Source organism: Carya illinoinensis, chromosome 2 (assembly GCF_018687715.1).
Source record: "Carya illinoinensis cultivar Pawnee chromosome 2, C.illinoinensisPawnee_v1, whole genome shotgun sequence".
NCBI classification, from domain to species: domain Eukaryota; kingdom Viridiplantae; phylum Streptophyta; class Magnoliopsida; order Fagales; family Juglandaceae; genus Carya; species Carya illinoinensis.
The window spans coordinates 33,001,339-33,027,924 of NC_056753.1; the positions used below are offsets into that span (position 1 = coordinate 33,001,339).

The following is a 26,586-nucleotide window of genomic DNA, read 5'->3' on the forward strand; positions in this document are numbered from 1 at the left end:
GATTATTGGAAAGATTCACGATCCCTCTTGCAATATCACAAGTTAGGGAAAACGGTAACATAGGATAGTAGTCAGACACTGAATCGAGTCGCCGATGAGGGGTCAACATAGACGATGGCGGCGTGTGTAAGCCATGCGCCACCTGAGGAGATGAACGGAATGGCTGATCCAAAGGATCAAAGGCCTTTGAAGTTGATGGGATCGCACGTGGTATCAAAAGCCACCCCAAGAAGCGGCTGTGTGTGGGAAATGCGCACGACAGGGGCCATGCATGCAACGAATGTGCTGAATGAAATAGCGATTTTCTGCTGCGATTGGAGATGTTGAAGATGCAGCATGTGTAGGATAAAGGATACCGGAAAGCAATAGAATGGCGAGGGTTGGAGCTACTTAAAGAAAACTAAAAGAAAAATTATGAAAAATAAACCAATGAAAAATATACAAATTGAAAAGCAATTGGGGTTGGTTAAGGGAGGAGGTGGTCAGAACCTAAGCTCTGAACCCCCTCCACCTAGTGAAAAGGGCGACAATCCTAAGAGTTGGCTGGGGAAATGTTTGTTAGAGAGAAAATAGATAATGAAAAAAAGAGAGAACCAAAAATCTGCCTATTTACTTTGCTAGGGGTATGAACTTCTCGAGGAAAAATGAATGAGAAATTATTAGGAAAAATATGTATAATTTCCAAGTGGACTTAGGAATAAGTTACAAACTTACAAAGTTGAAATTTATTACTAATTTTGTTCTTTAATAATTAGTAAATATTACTCGACAATATTTATATTGATTCGAATAAATTTATTAGACATCTTTAAATATTTTTAAAAAATAGGAATACACCCTAAATCCATACTGATATTGAAGGAGTCATTTAACTTCTACTATTTAGAAATTGAAGAAGAATTATATATATAAAAAAAAAAAAGAAATTGAAGAAGAATTGAGTTTGTTGCATTAATTACGAGTAAATTTTCGGTTTTAACATCCAAGATATCAGTCAATGACATAGGACAAATTCCGAGAGCCAACGGCGGATTTTAATTAATTTTGACCACTCGACAAATATATAAAAATAGAATTTAAAGAAAATAAGATAATAATAAAGAAAGGAAAGAAAAGGAAAAACAAAGAAAGAAGAAAAGAAGCCAAAGCCCCAACCTTGGGATGATTTGCATATAGTTCGCAGTAGGGTTGAAGTTGCAGCAGATAAACGCCACCACTCACTTTATCATCGCAGCCCTTAAAACGAAAGCGACGAACCCCAACTCGACGAGACTCGTTCTTTCTCTATCTCTGCGAAACAATGGGTGCCTCGTTGCCTCCCAAAGAGGCCAACCTTTTCAAGCTCATTGTTGTAAGCTCTGATTCCCGACACTCGCTTCCTTTCATTCTCTTTCTAGTTCTTGTTCACTGTTTTTCATTACGTCTCGATCGAAGTCTATTGGCTTTCTCTGGCATACTTTCCCCACTTCCCAAAACCCTAGATTCTGTCCTTGATTATGTAGCTTTGTTTATTGCTTTCTGGTTTCTATGCTCTGCATTTGAACGAAAAGTTAATTGATAATGTTGGGAAGACGTGGCTTCTCTGTCTCTCTCTAACGAATGATTAAAATATCTGGGTTTTGCAATTATGGTTGAATTAAGTTCAGATTCATGCTTCTATATGGGAAGTTAGTTGTGGAAAGACAGAGCAGGAAAATTCGGGATTTCGCTGTTTCATTGCTTTTCGCTCTCTTGGCATACGTGTGATTATGCTAACTGGGGTTTATTTAATTTTCTGCATTTGCTTCATAACTTGATTTTCCAGCGGGATTGGATGGTTTGAATAGAGTAACAAACTATTCGAGTTTGGATTTCAGCTTTTTATCTTTGCCGAGAAATTGAAGGAAAGATTGGGACTTTGTTGGTTATCGGAAAATAAGTAATTAAAATGTCTTATCTTCTCTAGTTGTGTGCATCTGTTTGGATCTTGGTTTCTAAAGGAATTGGATGGTTGGGGAGAATTAGGAGGATGGTTGGTTTCAACTTCGATAAATGTTATTGGCTCAGTTAGGCGAATTGTCTATTGAAATGTTATTTTCAACGGGAGGAAGGGGTTATGCTTTTTCTTTTTAAAAAACTGAAAAAAAGAAAAGAGATTAATTGAAAATAGCCTCTCCTATTTGACAATAAAAGTTTAAAATTGGATGGAAGGTTAATGGTTATCAGTTTTTTAAGACAACTATTCTACTGAATATTTTGTTCTAATGTGATATATTCAGTGCTTTGTAATGACCTTGGTAGGGACAATGTGGTAAGATATAGACATATATGTCCATACTAATGTCTTTGCTTACACAACAGTCCTGATGTATTGTCTACCAGCCTATATTTACTATATTAACAAGCAAATCTATCTAGGGCATTGAAGTTTTTGTGGGGAAAACTGTTAACTGAACCTCATTTTGCTATGCAGAAATCATATGAAACTAAACAGTATAAGAAGGGGCTGAAGGCAGCGGATTCCATATTGAAAAAGTTTCCTGAGCATGGAGGTAGTTTTCATTTCACACGCTATATGCTTATATTGGACATATTAATTGGATTAGCAATTTTATTCATAAAAAAATTGGATTTAGCAATAGTCTAAATTTATCCATTTTATCCACAATATTTGACATGTGTAAATTCTTATGTAGCTGTTTGGGAAGTATTTTCCTCAAAGTACAACTTTGTTGGTAAAAAAAATGCATGAGACTGCTGAGAAAAAAGCCAAAGCGAATATTATAGTAACAAGTCTGAAAAACATACTTTACTCCATTGGTCGATTGTAATTGATTTTAATGGCATGTCTTTTTGTGACTTCCTTGTATTGCTAAACTAGCATGCATAGGCGACGCTTTTGTATATGTTCCTTATACTTAGGTCTTTGTCTATTTTATGCTCAACAAAATTTTGTTTATCAAAAAAATAAAAAAACAAGGTGCCTATTTGGAAAAGCCGCAAATGTAAGCAAGAAAGACCACTCTTTTATTGTTTGATTTTAATGTTAGTGTTTGGTTATCTCTATGGTAAATCCCAAGGGGTTGGCCCCAGTGGTGAAGGCCTTGGTCATGGGGTATCACTTCCTACAAGGTTTGAGGTTCAATACCTCATGGGTGCAAACAATCATTTGAGGCTGGTGAAAAGCCAGCGATTTAACCAGTTCCGTATAGGGAAACTTCTGAGGGTGTAGTGCACGGGACCAGGGTTTACTCTGCAGGGGTGGGTTTGAAGGGCCATGCCTTGGAGAGACTCCTTGGCATAAAAAATAAAAAAATAAAAAAAATCTCTATGGCATCATGGAAGTAAAGTTCAGGGGAGAAGTCTTTTTGCAAACCAAATCTATTTAGTCTCTAATCCCCACCAGCTATTTTCTTGGCTTACTTTTTATTTTTATTTTTTAAAAATCTGCTCTTAGTATTTGTTACTTGTTTTATTATTATGTTTGAATTGAAGGATAAAATATGAATTTACTTAAAAAAAAAGTAGAAAATATGAATTGTATTTAACAATAAAAGAAGCACAAGATAAAGAGGTTGGGAATACCATTCCTTGGGAAAATAGGTTCAATGCACTTGTTTATGGAGGATGATATCAAGTAGCATAAAATCTTTTTTGTTTTTGTGCTAATTGTTTTTACTAAATGATTTACCTCGTTTGTTTTCGTAGATGAGATGAGATGAGATGAGTTGAGATGAAAGTTGAATAAAATATTGTTAGAATATGTTTTTTAAATATTATTTTTGTTTTGAAATTTGAAAAAGTCGAATTGTATATTTTATTTTGTGTGGAAATTTAGAAAAATTGTAATGATTAGATGAGATGAAATGAGTTGAGAAGAGTTGTGAAAACAAACGAGGCCTTTAGTTGCCTTTTTATAGACATGGTTGTGAAATATTTGCTGGCCAATGCCTTACCTTTTCTTCTTTTTCCTTCTTTAATTTTTGGTTTTTTTTTTCCTCACTTTGAGAGGAGGGTGGGGCTTGATCCACTCTTTTTTCCTTAGGTTTAGTAAATTATGATAAGTAGACGAACAACTGTTGACAATTCTGAATGATTTACCCCTCTCATACTCTTATATTTTTCGTTTATTTTCTTATGATTTGTATTTTTCAAGTCTTATAATGGACTTCTGTTTCTCTCCTGATTTCCAGAAACTTTAGCAATGAAGGGGCTAACTTTAAATTGCATGGACCGTAAACCCGAAGCATATGAGCTTGTTCGGCAAGGATTGAAGGTTGGGATGTATATCCACTACATTTTGCCATAAAGCAGAATCATTTTTCTGAAATCATTGCTTTGTAATGTAATATTGTATTTAAATTATTCGTTCTTATCATGCAGAATGACCTCAAAAGTCACGTTTGTTGGCATGTTTATGGCCTCCTTTATCGGTCAGACAGAGAATATAGAGAGGCAATTAAGTGCTACCGAAATGCTCTGAGGATAGATCCAGACAACATTGAGATACTAAGGGACCTGTCTCTCTTACAGGTATGTTTTAAATGGTGTCTCTTCTTTTGATCGCTTGCTACTGATGTGCTATTTTTTGAAAAATTTCTGTAACATTTTAACAAAGATTTGCATGGGTAGTTGTGTTTAATGCTAGCGTAGGACATGGCAGACTGCAAACTATTTAATAGTCATATCCAGTTTGGTGTGTGCATTAGTGTCTTGTATGGGAGAGTTCTTTATTGGTAATGTCTTTGTCACCTTTCTTGTACTTAATGATGATGTTTTTGTTATGTTGCTTGCATAACGTTATTCCCTAATTTTGGAGAAGGAAGGGGTATTGTGCATTATTAAAAGCTTTTTTGTCTCGAAGGGAGAAACTAAATTGATTCTTTGTTAAGGAGGATGTTTCTAGGGTGGAAGACCCTTCTTAGGTAAAAGATGAAATTTGTTGGCTTCTTTTGGGAATCTATCTGGTTCCATCATTCTTTTGTTAGTTAACTGGCATTTTTCTAAAAGGCGATGCAATCATTTTTTTTTTTTTTTGAATGATTGAGAGCACTGCCTTCCTACAGCTTTCAGAGGTAGGAGCTGCATCAATCATCTCTTGGTGAGCTGTTAATACTGCTAACATTATCTGCAATGCTCCTCTAGTCTCTCAGAAGAGGCTCTAAAGTATTGTTCCTAGGTAGTTCTCTGCTCTTTTAGGATGCCTTACCTGATAAAGAAGCAATCCCTTTTATGTGACCTTAGTATGCAGCTAAAAGCCTGTCCAATCGAGTCACAGATGTAGACATAAATAAAGTTCTAGATACAATTTTTTTATAAGTAAAAAGATATTTTATTAATACTGAAATAGGCATAGCCCAAATATGGAGGAAGTATACAAGAGAATACACCTAGTTAGGAACTAGAAATGGATACAAGGAAATTATGAAGGCTGAGACCATTTCAATCAATGCCAATAGCCCATCTTCAAGTAAAAACTCTTAATTCTTCCAGGCAAGAACCCATCTTCAAGTAAAAGCCCACACGAACCCATATAGATGATGGGTTCGTGTGGGCTTTTGCTAGGGTTTATGGCCCTAATATAGATAGCGAAAGGAGGTTGCTTTGGGAGGAGTTAGCTGGGTTATGCTCGTGGTGGGAAGCGCCATGGTGTATCGGAGGAGATTTTAATGTGACTAGATTTTCTAGTGAGAGATCAGGGGGGACTGGTCAAAATCAAGCCATGGCAGATTTTTCAGACTTCATTTCCGAGATGGGACTTATGGATATACCGTTGATGGGGGGGGAATTTACTTGGTCCAACAACCATGCGTGGTCAAGGTTGGACAGATTTATTCTTTCCCCTTCGTGGGAATCACAATACCCCGGCCTAAGTCAGAAAAGATTCCCGAGAATATGTTCAGATCATTTTCCCATAATGTTAGATGGTGGTGGCATACAAGGGGGTAGAAGGCCTTTTAAGTTTGAGAATATGTGGCTAAAAGTTGAGGGGTTTGTGGATTTGATTAGGCAATGGTGGAGTTCATATTCTTTCGAAGGCAATCCGAGTAAGGTTTTGGCGGAAAAGCTGAAAGCTTTGAAGAAGGATTTGAAGATATGGAATGAACAGGTTTTTGGTGATGTGAACTCTCAGAAAAAGGTTTTGTTTCAAGAGCTACAAACCTTGGAGGGAGTAGGGGAGGGGAATAATCGTAAAGTTCAAGTTATTACTGAATTAGAAAGATTGATTTTAATGGAGGAAATATCATGGCGACAAAAGTCAAGGACTTTGTGGCTAAAGGAGGGGGATAAGTGTACACAATTCTTTCACCGGGTGGCTAATGCGCATAGGAGATTCAATGCTATTGAGTCTATGAACATTAATGGTGAAAATTTCTCCGATCAAGAGGTTATAAAAGAACATGTGGTGGGTCATTTTCAACAGTTGCTAGCGGAACCGCATGATTGGAGGCCGACCCTAGATGGTTTAGCTTTTGAGACCATAGATCAAACTAGTAGAGATTGGTTGGAGAGACCGTTTGAAGAGCAAGAGATACATCAAGTAATTAAGAAAATGAATAAGGATAAAGCACCAGGGCCGAACGGTTTTACTATGGCTTTTTTTCAATCTTGTTGGGAGGTGGTGAGAGAAGAAGTATTGCTGGTTTTTCAAGAATTTTATACGCATGGCAAGTTTGAAAAAAGCTTAAACGCAACTTTTATTGCTTTAGTCCCTAAAAAGGCTGGGGCAATGGAGGTCCCTGATTTCAGACCAATAAGTCTTGTGGGCAGTGTGTATAAAATACTCTCAAAGGTTCTTGCCAATAGAATGAGCACGGTTATGGAAAAGATCATTTCTAAATCTCAAAACGCCTTTGTGAAGGGGAGGCAAATCCTAGACTCGGTTCTTATAGCAAATGAATGTTTGGATAGTAGAATAAGATCCGGAAGCCCAGGTATTTTGTGCAAACTTGATATGGAGAAGGCGTACGACCATGTGAATTGGGATTTCTTGATTTATTTGTTGGACAGATGTGGTTTCGGGGCAAGATGGAGGCGGTGGATAAGGCACTGTGTATCAACGGTGCGATTCTCGGTTTTGATTAATGGGGACCCAGTGGGTTTCTTTAATAGCTCGCGGGGGCTGCGGCAAGGAGATCCTCTATCTCCCCTCTTATTTGTTCTGACGATGGAGGCATTAAGTAGAATGGTGTCAGCGGCAGTAGGTGGTGGATTCTTCTCAGGTTTTAACGTGGGGGGCAATCATGACTCCATCATTATTTCTCACCTTTTGTTTGCAGATGATACTTTATTATTTTGCGAGGCAGAGGCAGGTCATATAGAGTCTTTGAAGGCTATTTTGCTTTGCTTTGAAGCCGTGTCCGGGTTGAAGATCAATCTTGCTAAAACGGAGATGGTGGCGGTGGGGGAAGTAAATAATATCAGGGGGTTAGCCAATATCTTGGGTTGTGTGGTCTCTTCCTTGCCTTTGAAATATCTGGGCCTTCCATTGGGGGCTTCGTTCAAAGCAAGGTCGGTTTGGGAGGGGGTGCTGGAAAAATTTGAGCGTAGACTGGCTGGATGGAAAAAGCTATACTTATCAAAAGGGGGGCGAATAACTTTGATCAAAAGTACTCTATCTAACCTTCCTACATACTTCCTATCCTTATTCCCACTCCCAGCTAGCATAGCGCAGAGATTGGAGAAACTTCAGCGAGATTTCCTATGGGGGGGATAGGAGAAGAGTTTAAGTATCACTTGGTGGGATGGGATAGGATATGTACTCCATTGAGAGATGGTGGGTTGGGGGTTCGGGACATAAGGGCTTTTAATAAGGCATTATTGGGTAAATGGTTGTGGCGGTATAACTTTGAGAGGGAAGCATTATGGAAAGGAGTGATTGATATAAAGTATGGTAGTGAGTGTGGGGGTTGGTGTTCAAGAGAGGGAAGGGGGACTTATGGGGTGGGGCTTTGGAAGTATATAAGGAAGGGGTGGGATTCCTTTTCTCGTAATATCCGGTTATGTTTGGGAGATGGTAGAAGGATCAGTTTTTGGATGGATAGGTGGGTGGGTGATCTGGTCCTAAAAGATGCCTATCCCACAATCTTCGCTATTGCACGGGAAAAAGAAGCGGTGGTGGCTGATTTAAGGGTGATCAATCAAGACACACAGGAATGGAATATTAGCCTTACCAGGGATGCAAACGATTGGGAAGTCAATGAATTGCTGGAATTTATGAATCTACTGTACAGTGTGCCCTTTGCTGCCACAACTGAAGATGTGATGTTTTGGAGTCCGAATAGAAAGGGGAAATTCTCGGTACGTTCTTTTTACGAAGCCAATACCATGCAACAAAGACCCAAGTTTCCGTGGAAGAATATATGGAGAAGTAAAGCACCCACCAAGGCTGCCTTCTTTGTTTGGACAGCAGCGTTAGGGAAGATTTTGACCACTGACAATCTTAGAAGACGTGGCCTGATAATTGTGGATTGGTGCTGTTTGTGTAGAAACAATGGAGAGACCGTGGACCACTTACTCCTACATTGCAAGTTTGCAAGTGAGATTTGGAACCTATTTTTTAACAGAATGGGAATAGCTTGGGTAATGCCATGTCGGGTGGTAGAGTTTTTAGCAAGCTGGAGAGGAATCATCGGGACTCCGCAAATTGCATCTTTGTGGAGGATGGCTCCTATTTGTATTTGTTGGTGTATTTGGAATGAAAGAAACGAGAGACTTTTCGAGGATTGTGAACGTTCCTCGGAAGAGTTTTGGTGTTTCTTATGGAAGACTTTTTTTCTGTGGGCCATTGCTTTAGATTTTAATGGCCTAAGCTGCCATGATTTTCTTGCTTCTGTTTCTAGTTCTTAAATAGGTGTATGTTCATGTATACCTCCAGTGTACCTGGGCTATGCCCATCTTTATCTTAATGAAGCTTTTATTACTTATCAAAAAAAAATTCTTCCAGGCAATGCTCCCAATCCTCAAAATTCTGGTCAGTCCTTTCCCTCCAAATGCACCATAGGTAACAAATGGGAGTCATCTTCCACAGCTGCAATCTGGGGGATCCACTTAAGCCCTCTTCTACTAACTAGCAGCTGCAATCTAGTTACAAATTGACATGCATATGGAATGAGGAAAATGACCTTTAGATGAATGTGTGAGTTAGATGGCTCATTATGTTTTTCCATTTTTCTCTGTTTTAGCTAATTGTTCTATTTAACATTTATGTTACAGGCACAAATGCGGGATTTGACAGGTTTTGTTGAGACAAGACAACAACTTTTGTCTCTGAAACCAAATCATCGCATGAATTGGATCGGCTTTGCTGTTGCCCATCATTTAACCTCAAAGTATGGTTGGATCCTTCGATTTGAAAATATTAAAATTATTTGACAATTTCTTATCGTGTTTTAGTATTTAGCTATGAGTTCTTACTTTTAACTTTCATTTTTATGAACTATTCCACCAATTATGGCTGGTCAGCTTTAATTACTCAATAATATGTTATCTGCGTCTATTGGATATCATTGTGGTATTCATCAAGTTAGAGTCACTTCCCTTCTTTACTGTGGTTAACAAAAATTTCATGGTATATATCCTCATCTATGTATAGTTAGTCTATATTTAAAGGTTCTTAGGATTTTGAATACTTCTTATGTTTCACAATTAGGTGTTCCTCTTGTATACTTCCAATGTACCTAGGCTATGGCTTTTGCATTTTTTTAATAAAATCTTTGATTACATGAAAGAACTACTTTGAATAGGGTTTTGTAGAAGATTAATTGGATATTTACCTTCCATTCTTACAAATGTTTTACCTTGTATAGAATGCTTTTTTCGCTCCATGTGTGAAAAAGATGTGGCATAAAAATCTGAAGAAAATACTATTAGAAAACGGATGCTAATTTCTCCTTTGTCCTTTAATTCTAATTGATGTTATCTTATAAACTCTTTTTGATAAGTAAAACAGCTTTTTTTAAACTTAGAGGTGTAGCCCAAGTACATAGGACGCATATAAAGAGAAAATGCATAGTTAGGAGTTAGTGATAGATACAAACATTCTTTTGATGATTACTTGTAAACTTTTTTTCAATAGCTAAATGCAACTGATTTTTTTAATGACGTAGAACCCTAGTAAGGTATGGCCCTTTAGACCGACCTCTAGGGAGTAAATCTCGGGAGCACAACCCCACCTGCCAAAATCATGTGTAAGGTTATCTAAGGGAACATCTATGGCAAAATCGAACCCCAAATGTCTGAGTCTATAGCTCATCCCAAGCTTGATCTTTAATCACTACAAAAAAAAGCTTGTATCACTTTCTAGCTCCTACCTCGTAACTCAATGTTCTCTGTTGTATACTTCCTATGTACCTAGGCTATGTCTGTTTACTTTTTTCAATAAAATTTTATTTTACTTATAAAAAAAAAAAACTTGACCCTTAACTGCTAGAATGTATTGTGACAAGTGATGGCTAAATGCAACTAATATATAACATACATGATTGAACCGGGTACCTTTTCATTTAAGGGAATGGTTTCTTGAGGTAAATATGCTAATTACATATTCAATTGGTCTCTTTCTTGATAGCTAATTTGTCTTTACTTTTTAAGCCTTTGATTGAACAATGTTCAAGCTGTTTCGCCATAATTACCTTGGGATCTTCACACCAGCATCAATTGAAAAGTTTTTTTCTGCAATTTGATGAATTGCTAATTGAGGTCCTTGATTTGTTTATTACTCTAAACAACTTCTTTTGCTTATGTATTAGTGCATCAAAAGCGGTTGAAATTCTGGAAGCATATGAAGGGACGCTTGAAGATGATTATCCTCCTGATAATGAACGTTGTGAGCATGGGGAAATGCTCTTGTACAAGGTAGAATCATTGAAGACATATACATGCTGCCCTAATCTATCCAAGGATCCTTTTTCAGTTGTTTGTTGCCTTATTTACGTTGTGTTTGGGTACTGAGGTGATCTCAAATATTCTGTGAATGGTAGGGAAAAAGTAATGATAAAATATTGAATAGTTGTGAATAGTAATAAAAAATAGTAAAAAATAGGTGAAAAGTAATGATAAAATAATGAATAGTAGTAGAGTATGCTCCACCATCCAAACTGGCCAGACTTGTACATAAGAGTGATTTACTGGAATTTACACATGAATTCAACAAAAAGATACAGTTGAATTTATATTTATGCCTGAATTCAACCGCTAAACTTAATTCAAAATTTTCAAGACTGAATAGCTTAGTGCAACTAATCAATTCTAGTTGAGAATTCTTATCTGGAGTAATTTTAAAAAGCTCAGATTTCTAATGTTTGAAGTTACTATTTTTCCTACTCTTGTTTGTAGACTAAGTTCTTTTTATATTTTGGATGATCTGTGTGTGAGATTTTCCAAACAACTAGGCTCTATATATATTGATGATAGTTGCAGTCGTGAGTGCGCAAGTGCCATGCAACCACTTTGAAAAAAATGAATAAATACGGGACTCACATGAAATATATTTTTTTTAATTGTGGATCTCACTTTTTTTAAAAGCAATTATACGGTGCTTGCACACTCCACGACTATGTGTAGCATTATTCTTATATATTATAGGATGTTGTTTATTTTTTCAATAATAAGAAGATGACTTTGCAATGGCGTTGTAGTGAATATTATTTCAGGAAGCATTGTAACTAAGACTTCAATACAGAAGTTTGCCTCTTAGTCTTTTCCCCCCCTTTCCAGTACCTTTAGTTTCATTTTTGATGGATAATGCACTAGTTTCTAAGTTGATATCATGCCCAACTTTTCAGAACAGAACTGCTTTCGTCTTTTATATGAAAATTTGAGGAATTTACATATCCTTAATGCTGGATACAGTTTGTTCATACTTGACCAGTAATTTTGGCCGCAAAAAAAATAAAAAATAAAAAATAAAACAAGAAGAATAAGAAGAAGAAGAAGAAAGAGAGAAAAAGAAAAGAGAGTATAGCTGATTGATGCTATATTTTACTTTTACATTGTAGAAGGGTTGATTTTTGTAACTGACTGATATAGATCCTTTCATAAAAAATAAAATTTTGATCGACTTGATTCATTCTTAGTTCCCATAGGAAGAATGATAAAGGACATATGCCTAGATGGTAAGAAAGGTGCAATGCTTTTTCTTTTGATAAGTAGAAAGGTGCAATGCTTTTTAAACATTTGGATTGACTTTGCTTAGTGTTGTTATCCTATAACATATAAAAAATAAAAACGGTACAGTATGAATCTTGGATGAAATCCAGAAGATAAGGTCATAAGGGTCTTTTTTTATTTTATTTTAATAATCATGCAATGGTATAAAAAGAAAACTAACAAAATACATGGTTTGCTTTTCGAGCACAATATTTGCTATAAACGAAACCTGTTGGTGCAAGGTATTGTTCTATGATTGCCCTAACATAAAATTCTTCTGTGAAATAAATTTCATTTATTTATTGAAAATGACATAATATATAATGAGAAAAAAGGTTCAATGGGAGCACTTAGGGAGTTTTTCTTTTGTACTTTGTGTGTTGGGATTTGACGATGACGACGTGCAAGGGGGATTTGTCTCAGTTGGAAGGCGAGAGGTGGTTGAAAGTGGAATAAAAAACTTTCTTTTTTCTGAAGGAGGGAGGTAATACTTTTTGTATCTTTGAACGTAGTAAAAGGATAGCTAAGTTCATGTGTTTAGGTGGGATGGTAGCTTCATGGGTGGCTAAGGGGGTTGAGGATTGTTTAGAACTTAACTGTTATGGAGGTTTCTTCAGAGAGTTAAGGATGGGTAATGGAGTTTTTATAATTCAACATCATGTTAATGCAAGGGGTAGCTTTCTGCAACTCTTAGAATTCCGGAATGAAAGGAGGAAAGGTTTGTTGGTGATTCCGGAGGGTGCAAATGGCGTTGGATGGAAAGGTCTTATGCAATCCATTCGTAGTGTTATTGGGTCCAAAGCCACTTTTTTGAAGCATGCAAACAGTGGGGAGTTTCTCTATGAAAAAACAGTGGGAAGGTCTCCCTTAGTTAAAGGTGCTTCATACGCTACGGTGTGGAGGTCGGTGGCGGGTATTTTGGCCAAGATCAGCTCAGTGGTTGAAGTAAAGGGGAAGGCACTTGCAGGAGGCAAATGCTGTCAGATGACATTAGGAGAAGTGGAGGGGGTCTTGTGGGATGTTAAAGCTCAATTGAAAGGAGTTATTGAGTATGTGAGAGATCTGATGATTAAAGTGGATAAAGGGCTGGACCTAGTCCTGGGTTTTGGTGGTGGGTCGAGATTGGATGAGGAAGGGCGGGAGGTAGATCCTTCAGGTTTGAAGGTCACAAGTGTGCCGGCAAAGGTTTCAACACCATCACAGATAGGGTCATTGGACGCTATCATCTTTGTTAATGCCAATGTCACCATGCGTCCTGAGGGAGTAATAGGGCCTCAGGCTCCAGTTGCAGATGAGGTTGGTACTTTTGTGTAGGGTTGTTTTTTAGTTGAAGATGGGGGGTCCATCTAGGGTCTTGAATACTTTGGAAGTAGCAGTCGAGCCTCTTCTAGAAGATGCAAACGGGGTTATAGAAGGTTGTGTTTCCCCTACTTGTTCTATGTCTCCTCAGGGAGCAATAGGGTCTGACCAATCAAGGAGTGGAATACATACAAGCAATGTTGATGGAGGGGAGGAACTTGTAATGGTGACAGAAACAATGGACAACAACCATATTGTTGTCAAGCAACCATATGGTAGGAAGGAAAGTTTGTCGTTGGTGCCTTGTGTGGAGGAAGGTTTAGAGTCGGGAGTGCAGTTGGGTACTGTGTCTGGGGATAATGTCATTCCCTTGGTTTCTCGACCTCCATTAAACGATATAGCGGCGTCACCATCGGATTGGGTTCTTAATAAAGTTAACAAGTTTAAGCAAATTGTGGGGATCTCAGATGATGCATATGAAGACCAAATTGAAGCTCTATTCACTGCGATTGAGGTGAGCCGCGCGCTTGAAACCAAATCAAGTTTGAAGAAAAGCAGGGAGTTGAAGTGTCTTTCATGGGCAATTAACTACGACGCGATGGGAGGTAGTTCAAGTTGAGGGAAGACTAAAGGGAGGGTATTGTGAAGACGGTCTTGTAGAGGGATTTGAATTAGTTGTACGGGAAACAAGGGGCTGGGGTTGGGGAGGTGTGTTCCATTCCAATTCGGGTTTGGTGTATTTTGGGTAGTTTTCACGGGCTTTTGGGTCATTTGGGGCACTCTAGTATGGGTTAGGTGTTTTCTTGTATACGTCTAGTGTACTTGGTTACTCCTATTGATATATATAATATTTTTACTTATAAAAAAAGCTTTGTGTGTTTGGCCTAAAGCTCTTGTATCAAATGGAGATAATCTTCATGATTTACTTTTAGTCCACTGTAGTTCCTAGCTTGTATTTCAAATGTTTTTTCTTGTATACTTCCTGCGTACTTGGGCCATTCTTATTTAGTTGATAAAAATTTCTTATTACTTATAATATATATATATATATATATATAATGTGAAATGTTTTAGCCACAAAGAGATCCTAGAAAAGTAAACCCACAAACTAATATAGCTTGATATGGTACGTTAGATTGTAAATTTACTTTTATTGTAAACTAGATCTAACGTATCATATGAAGTCATATTAGTTTGTGGGTTTATTTTTGTTAGATCTCTTTGTGGCTATAGCATTTTTTATATATAATTGCATCTAGTGGACTATCTTTTCCTTTGGATTGATAGTGCAATTGCTAATGTTGGAGGCATCAAGCAATCTTCAAGTTTTCATCACCTCCTTTTACATAAACTCTTTGGTTGTTGTGTTACATTTTCAGCATGAATACTTAGTTTATAATGGATATGAATATTTATGCTTTTACATAGGAAATGCTGAATGATAACCTTATCGTTACACACGTTTTTTTTTTTTGTAACAGATTTCTTTGTTAGAGGAATGTGGCTTTCTTGAGAGAGCTCTTGAGGAGTTGCACAAGAAAGAGTCAAAAATTGTAAGTGTGTTGTATATGTTTTTGGGATGATCATATATTATTAACTTCGACTGTTGAATATTAAGATCATCAGATGCTGAGACCTAGTTGCTCATGGTTTTTAGGTAGACAAATTGTCTTATAAGGAGCAAGAGGCTCCTCTTCTTTTGAAACTTGGCCGGCTAGAAGAAGGTGAAAAATTGCACCGAGCATTACTTTTCATGAATCCTGACAATTACAGGTACTTTACAGTTAGTTCAGCATTGAACTTGAAAAGAGCATCCATCTGAATCTGCTAATTCAACTGGATAAAAATCTATTACGTGATCAATTTTTTTATTTTAATAATGGAATGAAGTTACCGAAAGTGGCTCAATATGTTACTTTAATTTATGTTTTTTTGGTTGTTGTTATTATTGAATTGATTTTTGATAGCATACACGTTTTATCCACATGCAAGAATGTATCCTGCACAAATTTTCTTTTTGATGGTTTTAAGTTTGGTGAAGGCCTGAGAATTGTTTTCATTTAAGAATTTAATTGTTGGAATAAAGATAAGCAAAAGCTTTTCCCAGACTCCTTGTGCCCGTATGCAGTTTCTTCTTATAGTGATTCGATTTAAGTTTGTTTTAGCTGGGGCTTTTAAGTACCTTTTTTTTTTTTTCAGGCCAGTTTTTTGTGTTATATGTAATGAAGAATTTTATTGATGCAAATGATAGGTATAGCTAATTTACACTGGACGTATACAAGAGAGACACCTATGCTTGAGTTTTTTTCAGACCAGTCATTGACCTTATGTATAATGACCCAGATAATGTAGATCAGTACCTTTTTTTATCCTGGTCTAGGAAACTGTTTCCATTATGGACATTTATAGCTATTACAAAAGAAAAGTGTTATTTGTGGTTGGACACCTGAATATTTTCACCTGATTGGCTCTCTCCAAGAACAGATCCTCTGTCAAAATCTTAGGTCACTTTGGGCTGTTTTATAAAGTTTTCTTTCATCATGTTTTTGCTTCTGTTGACTTGTCACAAACTTGGTCTGCACTTTCTGGTTCGCAGACTGGTAACTCTAGCTTTTTTAGCAGTAAAAAGTATCTAATGAGTTCTCTCGCGCTCATATTAATATATATAATTACATACTTACCTGCATGCACAAATATATATATATATATCTCGATGTACTTATGTTTCTGGATTTACGATCAAGCATAAGTTTTCTATTTGTACACTTAACATTCCATACGTAAACTTTCCGTTTCCGATGGTGGTTGCGGTCGTTTCATGACGTGTTTTTTGGCTGTATTGGAAGGAAAATGCCTTCTACGAAATGTGTTGCAATCAAATCCAAGGTGTTTGAGGTGATAAGGGATGGATGCTATGTGCTATTAACTAAGAAAGGTTGGAAAGTTATTAAAGATATAAGCTTGGGGCTAGCTACAGTTAAATGGTTTACTAAAGGTTTGGAGGAGTGTTTGACAGCTGGGTGTAAGGAGTTTTACACTGCTTATTGGGAAGGGGACACGGGCTTCATTGCACAACTCTGCTCTTAACTCCCGAGGCTTTTACATGGCTCTGGTGGAGCATGGTGGGGGAGCTCACCGGAGTTTCATCTTCATTCCAGGGGATAGGGATGGAATGGGCTGGAGGAAGCTAGCGGAGGCATTGAAGGAAGCTAAAAGAGAAGGTGGTCCTACACGTTTGTTATCACCAGTGATGACGGTAACCACTTCTAACTCTCGGTCGTACAAGGAGGTACTCCAACAACTGCGGTTTTTGGTGCTGCCTTAAGAACATGTCAAACTAGGAGCGGTAGGTCTGCATAGGTCAGGTGGTGCCACCTTTTTGGCAAGTGCTCAGAGATGTGAGGGGGTGGCAGGGATGTTGTTGGTCTGAAGGAGGAAACACTGCATCAAGTGTTGTCTGTTATGAAGGGCTAGCTGGGCGAATTGACTGGTAAAGTTAACTGGTTAATATGATGCGTTGAGGAGAAAAATGAGGTGGGTTTGGGCTTGGGCCTGGGCTATGGCTTGAATGTAGAAGAAATCAGGAATGGTGTTTTGGGCTCTCTCGATCAAATGGGTCAGCATAGTGAGCCTAAAGGGAAGGAAAAGGTTTTGGGTTAGCCTAAAGGGAACCCAGGGCTTAAGCCCATGAGGATGCCTTCTTCCAATCAACAGGTAGGCCGTGTTTGGAGGAGAAGAAAGCAGTTTGAAGCTGGCCCATTGGCAAGTGGGTACGAGCCACTGACACCGGCGAAGATGCAAGTGACCTCACTGAAGGTTGCAAAACCACCGATGGAAGCTATGCTGCCGAAAATAGTATTCATAGAGCACAGAGATGTGAGATCGAGCAACACTAAAGTCCCCCTAGCCCCCAATGTGTTGGAACCTACACAGACTAGCTTGACGGTGGTCGCCGTTGCATCGACGACGACAACCCAGTCGACTAGACTGCCGGGGGTTGAAGTTATAGAAGAAGGGGCTATCGACTGTCCCATTTCCTTAGTTGGGTAGTCACAGGGTGTTGTGTTGGAGGTCACTTACCCTACCAACGGTGTCCTAGCACTAGAAATCTCATTGGAAACTGGAGGAGTGGGCCCTCAAGGTAGTCACATGGAGTTGGGTAACGATTTGAGGAAAGAGGTGCTCTTTGTGGGGGTGCCAGATGGGTCGGATTTGCAGTTGGTTATCTGTGAAGGGGAATGCCTCGATGGGATGGATGTTGAACCAATATGCACTCTCCCTCCAAGTCCCAATTCAGAAAGGTTCATTTCGGAGTGGGTGTTCAAGAAGGTTGAGGAGGTACAAGATTGCATTGGGGTTTCTTGTTTCGGTTTTGAAGAGCAGTTCAGGGCCCTTCTTGTTGCCATTGAAGATAGTCGATCGAAGTCTGCCACAAAGAGAGACATGGAACTCAAAAGGCTCAAATGTTCTATTAGTTATGAAGCAAAGGAGGGGAGTGGCGGAAGGGATAGATTGAAAGAGAAAGGGGGGGGGGGGGGGGGGTCACCATTGCTTATGAAACCTAAGATCCTCTCTTGTAACATGCAGGGGCTTAATGATCGGAATAAGCGCCTTCATATAAAATTCTTATTGTGAACGGGGATGTGGTGTGTTTTCAAGAAACAAAATTACAGGTCATTGATAGAAGAATCATTCTTAGTCCGTGGGGGTATTCGTATGTGGATTGGTCCTTTTTGGCTTTGTTGGGTGCGTTAGGTGGCATTCTCTTAATGTTGGATAAAAGAGTGGTGGAGGTGGTAAAGGATTGTGTTGGGACTTTCTTGGTTGCTAGTTTATTTTAAAATGTGGTAGATGGTTGGGAGTGGGTTTATGTAGACATCTATGGGCCTAACATGGATAGAGATAGGAGAAGGCAATGGAAGGAATTGGCGGGTTTATATTGTTTATGGGATGGACCGTGGTGTATGGATGGGGACTTTAATATCACTCGCTTTCCTAGCGAGTGATCGGGGAATTATTGCAACTCCTTGGTCATGGAGGAATTCTCTAAGGTCATATTTGATTTGGATCTCATGGATCTCCCCCTTGTGGGCAGCGAGTTCACATGGTCCAATTGTCGGGGTTGGTCGAGACTGGATAGGTTTCTTGTCTCTCCTTCATTGGACATAATACAAAATATTGGCATCACAAGGTAATGTAACTTTCCCGTGGAAAAGTATTTGGAGGTCTCGGACTCTCGCGTGCCTTCAAAAGTAGTTTTTTTCGCAAGGACCGCCGCTCTTGGGAATATTCTGACCACTGACAACTTAAGGAAGTGGGGACTCGTTGTGATGGATTGGTGCTATTTGTGCAAAAATCATGGAGAATTAGTGGATCACTTACTATTGCTTTGTGAGGTGATGAGTGTTGTGGAATGAGATCTTTAGAAGAGTTGATGTCACTTGGGTAATGCCATTGAGGGTGGTTGATTTACTTGCTTGTTGGAAGGAAATTCAAGGCTGTCCCTAGGTGGCGGCAGTGTGGAAGATTATTCCATTGTATATTATGTGGTGTACTTGGTTAGAAAGGAATGCGCGGTGCTTTGATGATGGAACGCGCAATGACGTAGCTTCAGAATTTTTTTGTACGCACGTTATTGCTCTGGTTTTCAGCCATTGTGCTTAATGGAAACAATGTTCAAGACTTCTTATCTTTAATTAAGTGTTTCTGGAATGTATTTAGGCGTGCTTCTGTATACCTCTTGTGTACATAGGCTATGCCTATTTCATTCTTTTCAATAAAATTTACCTCTTACTTTTTTTTTTTTTGATAAGTAAAAATTTACCTCTTACTAAAAACAAAAAAGTTTCTGTGGTCTGTGCACAAAACTTGCAATGTAACTACTCTGATTTTGTTGTATTATACTTCTAATTTTTAAGAAGGTGACTGATTTTATTTTTATTATTTCCTTGTTAGATATTATGAAGGCCTGCAAAAATGCGTTGGGCTATATTCAGAAAAGTCACAATTTTCTCCTGATGAAATTGATCGGTTAGATGGCTTGTACAAATCGCTTGGGCAGCAATACCAGGCTTCATCCGCTGTTAAGGTAGCACATTTCGTTTATTTATGTTTATTACATCTTCCCTTTCTTAGAATGGAAATTTTATGCCCAATCCATGTGTCTAGGGATGATATCCTCTCTATAATAAAAAATTTCTTTCTATTTATTGCAGAACTTATTTTAATTTTACTTAAAAAAAAAAAAATCTTTCTACTTGTCTAATAACACAGGTTAGAATGTTTGCTATTTTATTTTTCATTTTCTCTCCCGATTTACCTATTGAGGTGTCTTTGGAGGGAGAGGAATGAAAGAATCTTCAAAGATCGCCAGCGGTCAATTAATGAGCTGTGAAATTTTTTTGAATACTTTATTCCATTGGCTGATTGTAATAGATTTTAGTGGCCTGAATATTCATGACTTTCTTGTCTCTAGAAAATCATGCATAGGTGTTACTCCTATATATGTCCCATGTACTTGAGCTATGCTTATTTTTCTCATCTTGTTTACTGATCAGAGAAAAAGATACTAGATTGACCCCTGCTTTTTTCCCTGGCCTCAGAGAATTCCTCTTGATTTTCTGCAAGGCGACAGGTTCCTAGAAGCAGCAGAAAATTATATAAGGCCTCTCCTAACCAAGGTATTTATAGTTCTTTCTTATGCAACACTTACTGGTCTTCCGAATGTTGGTCATGACTTTTCTTCTTGGCGTGTATAGGGAGTTCCATCATTGTTTTCTGATCTATCTCCCTTGTATGATCACCCTGGCAAGGTTAGTATGATCAATCCCTTTGTTTATCTGATATGAGGGAGGTATTGTCTTTGTATGTTGTAGAACTGAGAGATGCTCTGGTAGGAAATATTGTCTGCATCAGGTTTTTTGTTACTCTTGTGCAGGCAGATATTCTGGAGCAACTTATGCTCAAGTTGGAGCATTCAATTAGGACGACTAGCCGATACCCTGGCAGGTTATGTATGCTATCCGATCACATGTTATATTCTGATAAATGTGGCCACAAATTTCTTCTTTTGGACGGGTTAAAACAATAGATAATAAAGGAGTCTGACTAAATATTTCTTGCAGAACCCATTAGAGATACTGCATTGGAGTATCTTGCACTTTGGAGCACTAATGGCAACCAGCTATTTTCTTTTCTAGTATAGGGGAATATGGCATGGGCCATCCATGTAGGAAGTGTGTATCAATTAAGAATGTGAAACTAGAAATTGGAAACTTGTGTTGGCATTGAGTATGAAATATGTGATGTCTGTTCTTTTTTCCTGAGCATCATCGCGGTGTTTATTTTGAGTTATTCTTTCTGCTGACAACATGTTGCTGTTATTTCTTCTTACTTGCAGGGTAGAAAAAGAGCCCCCTTCGACACTTATGTGGGCATTATTTTTATTGGCTCAGGTTATTTATTGTCAATTGGATGTTCAGTGTCTGTGTGTTTTTATACCCTTGCTTAGTTTCTTGGGTACGTAGTCTTATAGATCTTTTGCTCATACAGCACTATGACAGACGGGGTCAATATGGTGTAGCTCTTTCTAAAATTGACGAGGCTATAGAACACACTCCAACTGTGATTGATCTGTACTCTGTCAAGGTTTGCATATATTTATACTCTCTATCTTCAAATTTTGCCGTAGCAATTCTCTGATGGTAACCTGCCACGGTTTTATCTCATCGGTTTCAGCTTGCTGTGCCTGTGTCTATTTTTCTTATCGGGTTTTGCCATGGTGTTTTCCTGTTAAATTTTATCAGTTTCTATGGACTGTTGAGGGCTGTTGTCTCTGCAATGTCTAAATAATCAGGACTACCGTTTCCTGCCATGGTAAATTCAGAATCTGGGACTGGGAATGAGAATATGAATGAAGCTCCAAGTATGCAGCTTGGCGGCAGTGCATCATATATAACATGAAATATAAATATGTGCATACCAGTTTAGCATCTCAGTAGGTTTCTGAAATAAATTCTCTCAATGGTGTGGTTGCTAAACAATTATCATTGATTCCTCTTAGGAGCAACTTTGTTGTCATCACAGTTGTTTTTGGCAAAGAGGGAAAAATGATTTTAGACATTATTGAGGCGTTTTGTTTTCTTCTAGTGCTCTAGATATTTTAGTTATTGAGTTCTTGTTTGAAATCTTTCGAGTTTGATTCTTTTATAAAATAGAGTTTGATTCTTTTATAAAGTAGTAATTCCACTTGTCTTTTGATCAGAGTCGAATACTGAAGCATGCGGGTGACTTGGCAGCTGCTGCTGCATTGGCAGATGAAGCTAGGTGTATGGATCTTGCTGATCGTTACATAAATAGTGATTGTGTTAAGCGTATGCTGCAGGCTGATCAGGTTTTGAAGCTGCCTTCTCTTATCCTTTGGTTGAATATGCTTTTTTCATTTGTCATTTTGGAGTGGTTGATGCTGCATATATTTGCACTATTCTGGGTCTACTTTATTGAAACTGCTGTTTTGAAGGTGGCTTTGGCAGAAAAAACTGCTGTATTGTTCACAAAAGATGGAGATCAGCACAACAACCTTCATGACATGCAGTGCATGTGGTGTGACTCTTTTTACTGGCACAGTTTTCCTTGCTTAAAATTGCCATCTAGATTGCAGCTGTTTAATTGTTATGTGATATTTTCATCTCTGGAGGTATGAACTTGCTTCTGGTGAAAGTTACTTCCGCCAAGGTGATCTTGGACGAGCCCTGAAGAAATTTTTAGCTGTGGAGAAGCACTATGCTGATATTACTGAAGACCAATTCGACTTCCATTCTTATTGCTTACGGAAAATGACTCTGCGTGCATATGTGGAAATGCTTAGATTTCAAGATCGTTTACATTCACATGCATATTTTCACAAAGCCGCAGCTGGGGCTATCAGGTGAAACATCTCTGTCAGAACCTTAAACTAGATTCTTGATAATTCTTAATGAGATGTAATTAGTTGCTTACTATACTTTTCTGTTGCTTTGCATTCGAACTTTTCTGATATTCTTATTTCATCAATATGGTGCATCATGGAGTTTCTAAGGCCAGATAAAATGCAGATAAATATTGCCAATCATCTGAACAATGAAAAATGTCTTGTGTCTATCAATAATTCTTCTTGCAGTCCCCCAGGGAAAGGCCCCGTACACAACTCTTATGTGCTCTACGCCAAGTCACCAAAGTTTTTTTTTCAAAAGACTGACTTTCGTTAAAAGGTGCGGAGGCTCTGGCCTTATTAGCTTAAGTGAATTCTTTTAAAAGCCCCTAAAGCCCCTAAAGTGCTGACTTCTGTCTTCTACCCTAATAGCTCCCCAAAATCAAAGGAAACCTTTAATGGCGTCTAATTCTAGTTACAATTGAATCTCGAGATACTCTTTTGTTCTCTGCATTTTCTTCTATGGATCAATCATCCTGATTTTTTTTTTTTTTCCTCTCAGCATTGTTCTCTGCATTTTGCTTCCTCCTGGGGGTGGGCAGAGCCCTAAAATTCAGACACAATAACCCTTAGTTTCCTTTCAAATTAAGAATAGATCCTTCCTAGAAACAGACCCCAAAAGTCTAGTTTTTTAAAAGAAGTTACCTTCATTTTGTGCTAAAGTTGAGCACTCATGTTAAATCATTCCCATGTATAGAAATTGTCAATTAATTCTACTTAAAAAAAAAAGACTATTCATTCCCAAAAAAAAAAAAAAAAGAGTTATTGTCAAAAGATATACAATTCCTGATGAGATGGATGTAGCAGCAGCTTGAAGGAGGATGGTTCACTAATCAAATGTGTTAGATTTATTTGTCTATTTAAAATGTACTATGATTTGTATTGGTATGATTGTCATCTGTCACTTACAGCATAGTGCATGAAGAACTTCATATTTTTTGGTTATTGGATTTTGAGATGCAGATGCTATTTAAAGCTGTATGATTCTCCTCCTAAATCAACAACTGAAGAAGATGATGATATGTCAAAGATGCCTCCCTCTCAGAAAAAGAAATTGAGGCAAAAACAGAGGAAGGCAGAAGCACGAGCTAAGAAAGTATTGTAGTTTGTTTCTGTGGCTTCTGGGAATTCTTCCTGCTTAGTTTTTTTCATCCAAATGGTTTGCATTCTTTTAGGAGGCAGAAGAAAAGCATGAAGAATCAAGTTCTGCTGGTGCTTCTAAGCCTGGAAAGCGACATATCAAACCGGTAGATCCAGATCCTCATGGGGAAAAGTTGTTGCAGGTTTCTTCCAATCCTACCTGTGCCTTTCAAATCTTCAGAGAAATATCATTCTTTCCATGCAGTTTCTTCCAATTTTACCAGTGCCATTCAAATCCTAGAGAAATATCCGGCCATCTCATTTGTTGAATATTGCTTTCTTTAGATTGAAGATCCATTACAGGAAGCCACAAAGTACTTAAAGTTGCTTCAGAAGAACTCACCCAATTCCTTGGAGACACAGCTGCTTTCTTTTGAATTAAATATGAGAAAGCAGAAGATTTTGCTTGCCTTTCAGGTACTGTTTTGTTCGAGATTGGAACTTAGAAAGTGCCATCTTATTTATTGGCTGTATAATCTTAACTAAATATTGACTTAATATTACCCTGGGTTATTCTTCAAGTTGCAAGATATAATCAGAGGCTCTCTTATTCATTTGTCTTGACACTGAGGTTTTGATGAGATTAACCAGACAAGCTAATTGGTTATAGTTGCATATCTTGTAGCTCAATCACTATCGTACTCATGCTTGCTCCAAATTTAATTTATGATGACATATTCATTGTTTTCTTTAATTTTTTCTTCCGGCTTGTAGGCTGTAAAGCAGCTGCTGAATTTGGATGCTGAACACCCAGATTCACATCGCTGCTTGGTATGGTGTCTCTCTGTATTGTTAGTTGACTACCTTGCTGATTTTTTTTTGCAAGTCCTGTTGTGGTTGTGGTTGTGTGGGGGGCTTGTGTTTTGGTGTTTCCAAGTCTGAAAGCTGCCTACCCATTCTATTGTCACTTATTGGCATTTTCACACGATGCAGATTAAATTCTTTCATAAAGTGAGGTCGATGGCTGCCCCTGTGACTGATACTGAGAAACTTATATGGAGTGTCTTAGAAGCAGAGCGGCCAACGATCAGGTTAGCTTGTAGATTGGTCTTTTAATCACACTGATGCTCTACAGTCTCTTGCTTTTCCATTTGAAATTGCGTACTGAATCTTTTTTTCTTTTTTTCTGTAGTCAATTGCATGAGAAATCGTTGATCGAGGGAAATGAGATTTTCCTAGAAAGACATAAAGGTCATCATACACCTTACCTAACTACTGTTCGAGCACCTTATCATTTGTAGCATTGTCATGACTCCTTTTTTTGTCCTCTCTTTTATGCCTGCAGATTCTTTGATGCATAGAGCTGCTGCTGCAGAAATGCTATATGTTTTAGAACCTGACAGAAAGTCAGAAGCTATTAGATTAATTGAAGAGTCAACCAACAACATGGTGGCCAAGTAATGCCTCCTAGTAATTGAAATTTATGTTGTTTTTATGTTTTACTTTCTAGATTAATTTTTTTGCTTGTCTTTAAGAGTGTCAAACATTAAACTTATACATGCTCTTCTACAACAGAAAGGGTGCACTTGGACCTGTCGGGGAATGGAAACTCAAAGACTGTATTGCAGTCCACAAACTTCTAGGAACAGTGCTTAATGATGAAGAAGCTGCATTGAGTAAGTATACCTCTTCATGGAGTGTATATGACCCACAATGTTTATTGAAGCACGTATGAAACATTGATGACTATGGTGTATTTCGGAGCCCCAAATATTATTTCTATTTGGCCTTAATTTCCTTTGAGAAAAAAAAAAAACAAAAACAAAAACTCTGATCCTTCAATGTTTTTATGCTACTTTCAAAAGCCATGTTACGGTATCTATGGTTGGTTCTTTTATACTTATTATTGTTATTGGGTTCATTCTTTTGTTTAATGGGAGTTGTATGTACTATATTCTTATATATTCAGTCATAAAATATGCTTTACCATGCAGGTTTAATACCTTATCAAAGTTTTTGCTCTCTTTAAATCACATTCTTTCCTCTGTTTAGTACTCTGTACTCGATTGTTTAGTGCATTCAAGCTTGGAGATCTTTATCAGTTGTTATCTAAGAATAAAATGAAGTACTTGTTTATTTATCATCCAGCAAAAACTGCAAGTCACCATGGGAGTAGCCATTATATCTGGGGAAAGAAAGAGAAAGACTTCTATTTTTTGTTATGTTATTTCCTCCTAATTGATCTTCCGGTGTTCTTCAGGTTCAGACTAATGTGGGTCTGATATGGTAATTATTTGATATTTCCCTGGAAGCATATAATGATTATGTTCTTTTGTAGGATGGAAGTTGCGTTGTGCTGAGTGCTTCCCTTACTCTACATACTTTGAGGGAAGATGCAGCTCTGTTGTACCAAACTCTGCATACAACCAGATACGTAAAAATTCAGAAAATGGTAGCGCAAACCATTCAGAAGGTGGTGAAACTACAGATTCCATTGCATCAAATGGAAGGTTAGAGGCATTTAAAGGCCTCACCATCTGACCATGATGTTGAATGTGCCAGTCTGCCAATTTATGCGCGAGCTACCGTGAATGGATACTTGATCACGGAACCAAGCTGAGACTGAAAAGTATGGCAGGAGGGTTGCAGCTCTTGGGGAGTGTCTGTGCAAGTTATGGTGACCACAATTGATTGCTTTGAGACTAATGACTTCTTTCACCGGTTATACCTCCCCAGTTCTGAGATGTATTCAATTTGCAAATGTGTATAATTTTACTTTAATCGGGTTTTAGGGTCGAGTTTTATATTTGCTCTCTTTTTCGTCCGATCCTACTAGACAAAGGTGCTCCCTCGGTTTGAATCAGTGTTATCGTATGGGTGTGAGGGGGAGAGCAAAAGAAATTTTTCCTTTTTTGGAGTACCTTCTCCTCCGTGCAGCCAGCATAGTTGCCCGGGTTAGCCCATTCGATCGGTTTATTTACTATGTATAAACATTAAAGCATGTGAAAATTTTGCTGTTGGATTCATACGATGTATGACTTTCGAGGCTCTTAAACTGTACTTCCCACATACTTTTGCATGTAATGAAATGTCCTTGTTTTATTGGGTTC

The 26,586-nt window shown here is 37.9% G+C and overlaps 1 protein-coding gene across 1 annotated transcript; it reads left to right on the forward strand.

Annotated features, from left to right (window-relative positions):
• Positions 1-1,097: 1,097 nt before the first annotated feature.
• Positions 1,098-26,586, forward strand: LOC122301077 (N-terminal acetyltransferase A complex auxiliary subunit NAA15). The gene is made up of 26 exons (XM_043112161.1): positions 1,098-1,351; positions 2,453-2,531; positions 4,173-4,255; positions 4,363-4,512; positions 9,196-9,311; positions 10,731-10,836; positions 14,910-14,981; positions 15,086-15,201; positions 19,384-19,516; positions 20,031-20,108; positions 20,187-20,240; positions 20,366-20,436; positions 20,828-20,882; positions 20,980-21,075; positions 21,692-21,820; positions 21,947-22,029; positions 22,124-22,354; positions 23,360-23,492; positions 23,572-23,679; positions 23,822-23,953; positions 24,251-24,307; positions 24,470-24,567; positions 24,669-24,727; positions 24,822-24,933; positions 25,052-25,152; positions 25,815-26,586. The coding sequence occupies exons 1-26, from the start codon at positions 1,301-1,303 to the stop codon at positions 26,015-26,017; spliced, it is 2,706 nt and encodes a 901-aa protein (XP_042968095.1). The 5' UTR covers positions 1,098-1,300; the 3' UTR covers positions 26,018-26,586.

What these genes read in the sequence shown, in the direction of transcription:
- LOC122301077 (XM_043112161.1), top strand. Translation starts at nt 1,301, where the DNA reads ATGGGTGCCTCGTTGCCTCCCAAAGAGGCCAACCTTTTCAAGCTCATT. An exon ending in TAAGGCCTCTCCTAACCAAG is followed by an intron (nt 20,109 to 20,186) that starts GTATTTATAGTT and finishes TGGCGTGTATAG; the next exon opens with GGAGTTCCATCATTGTTTTC. An exon ending in CATGACATGCAGTGCATGTG is followed by an intron (nt 22,030 to 22,123) that starts GTGTGACTCTTT and finishes TCATCTCTGGAG; the next exon opens with GTATGAACTTGCTTCTGGTG.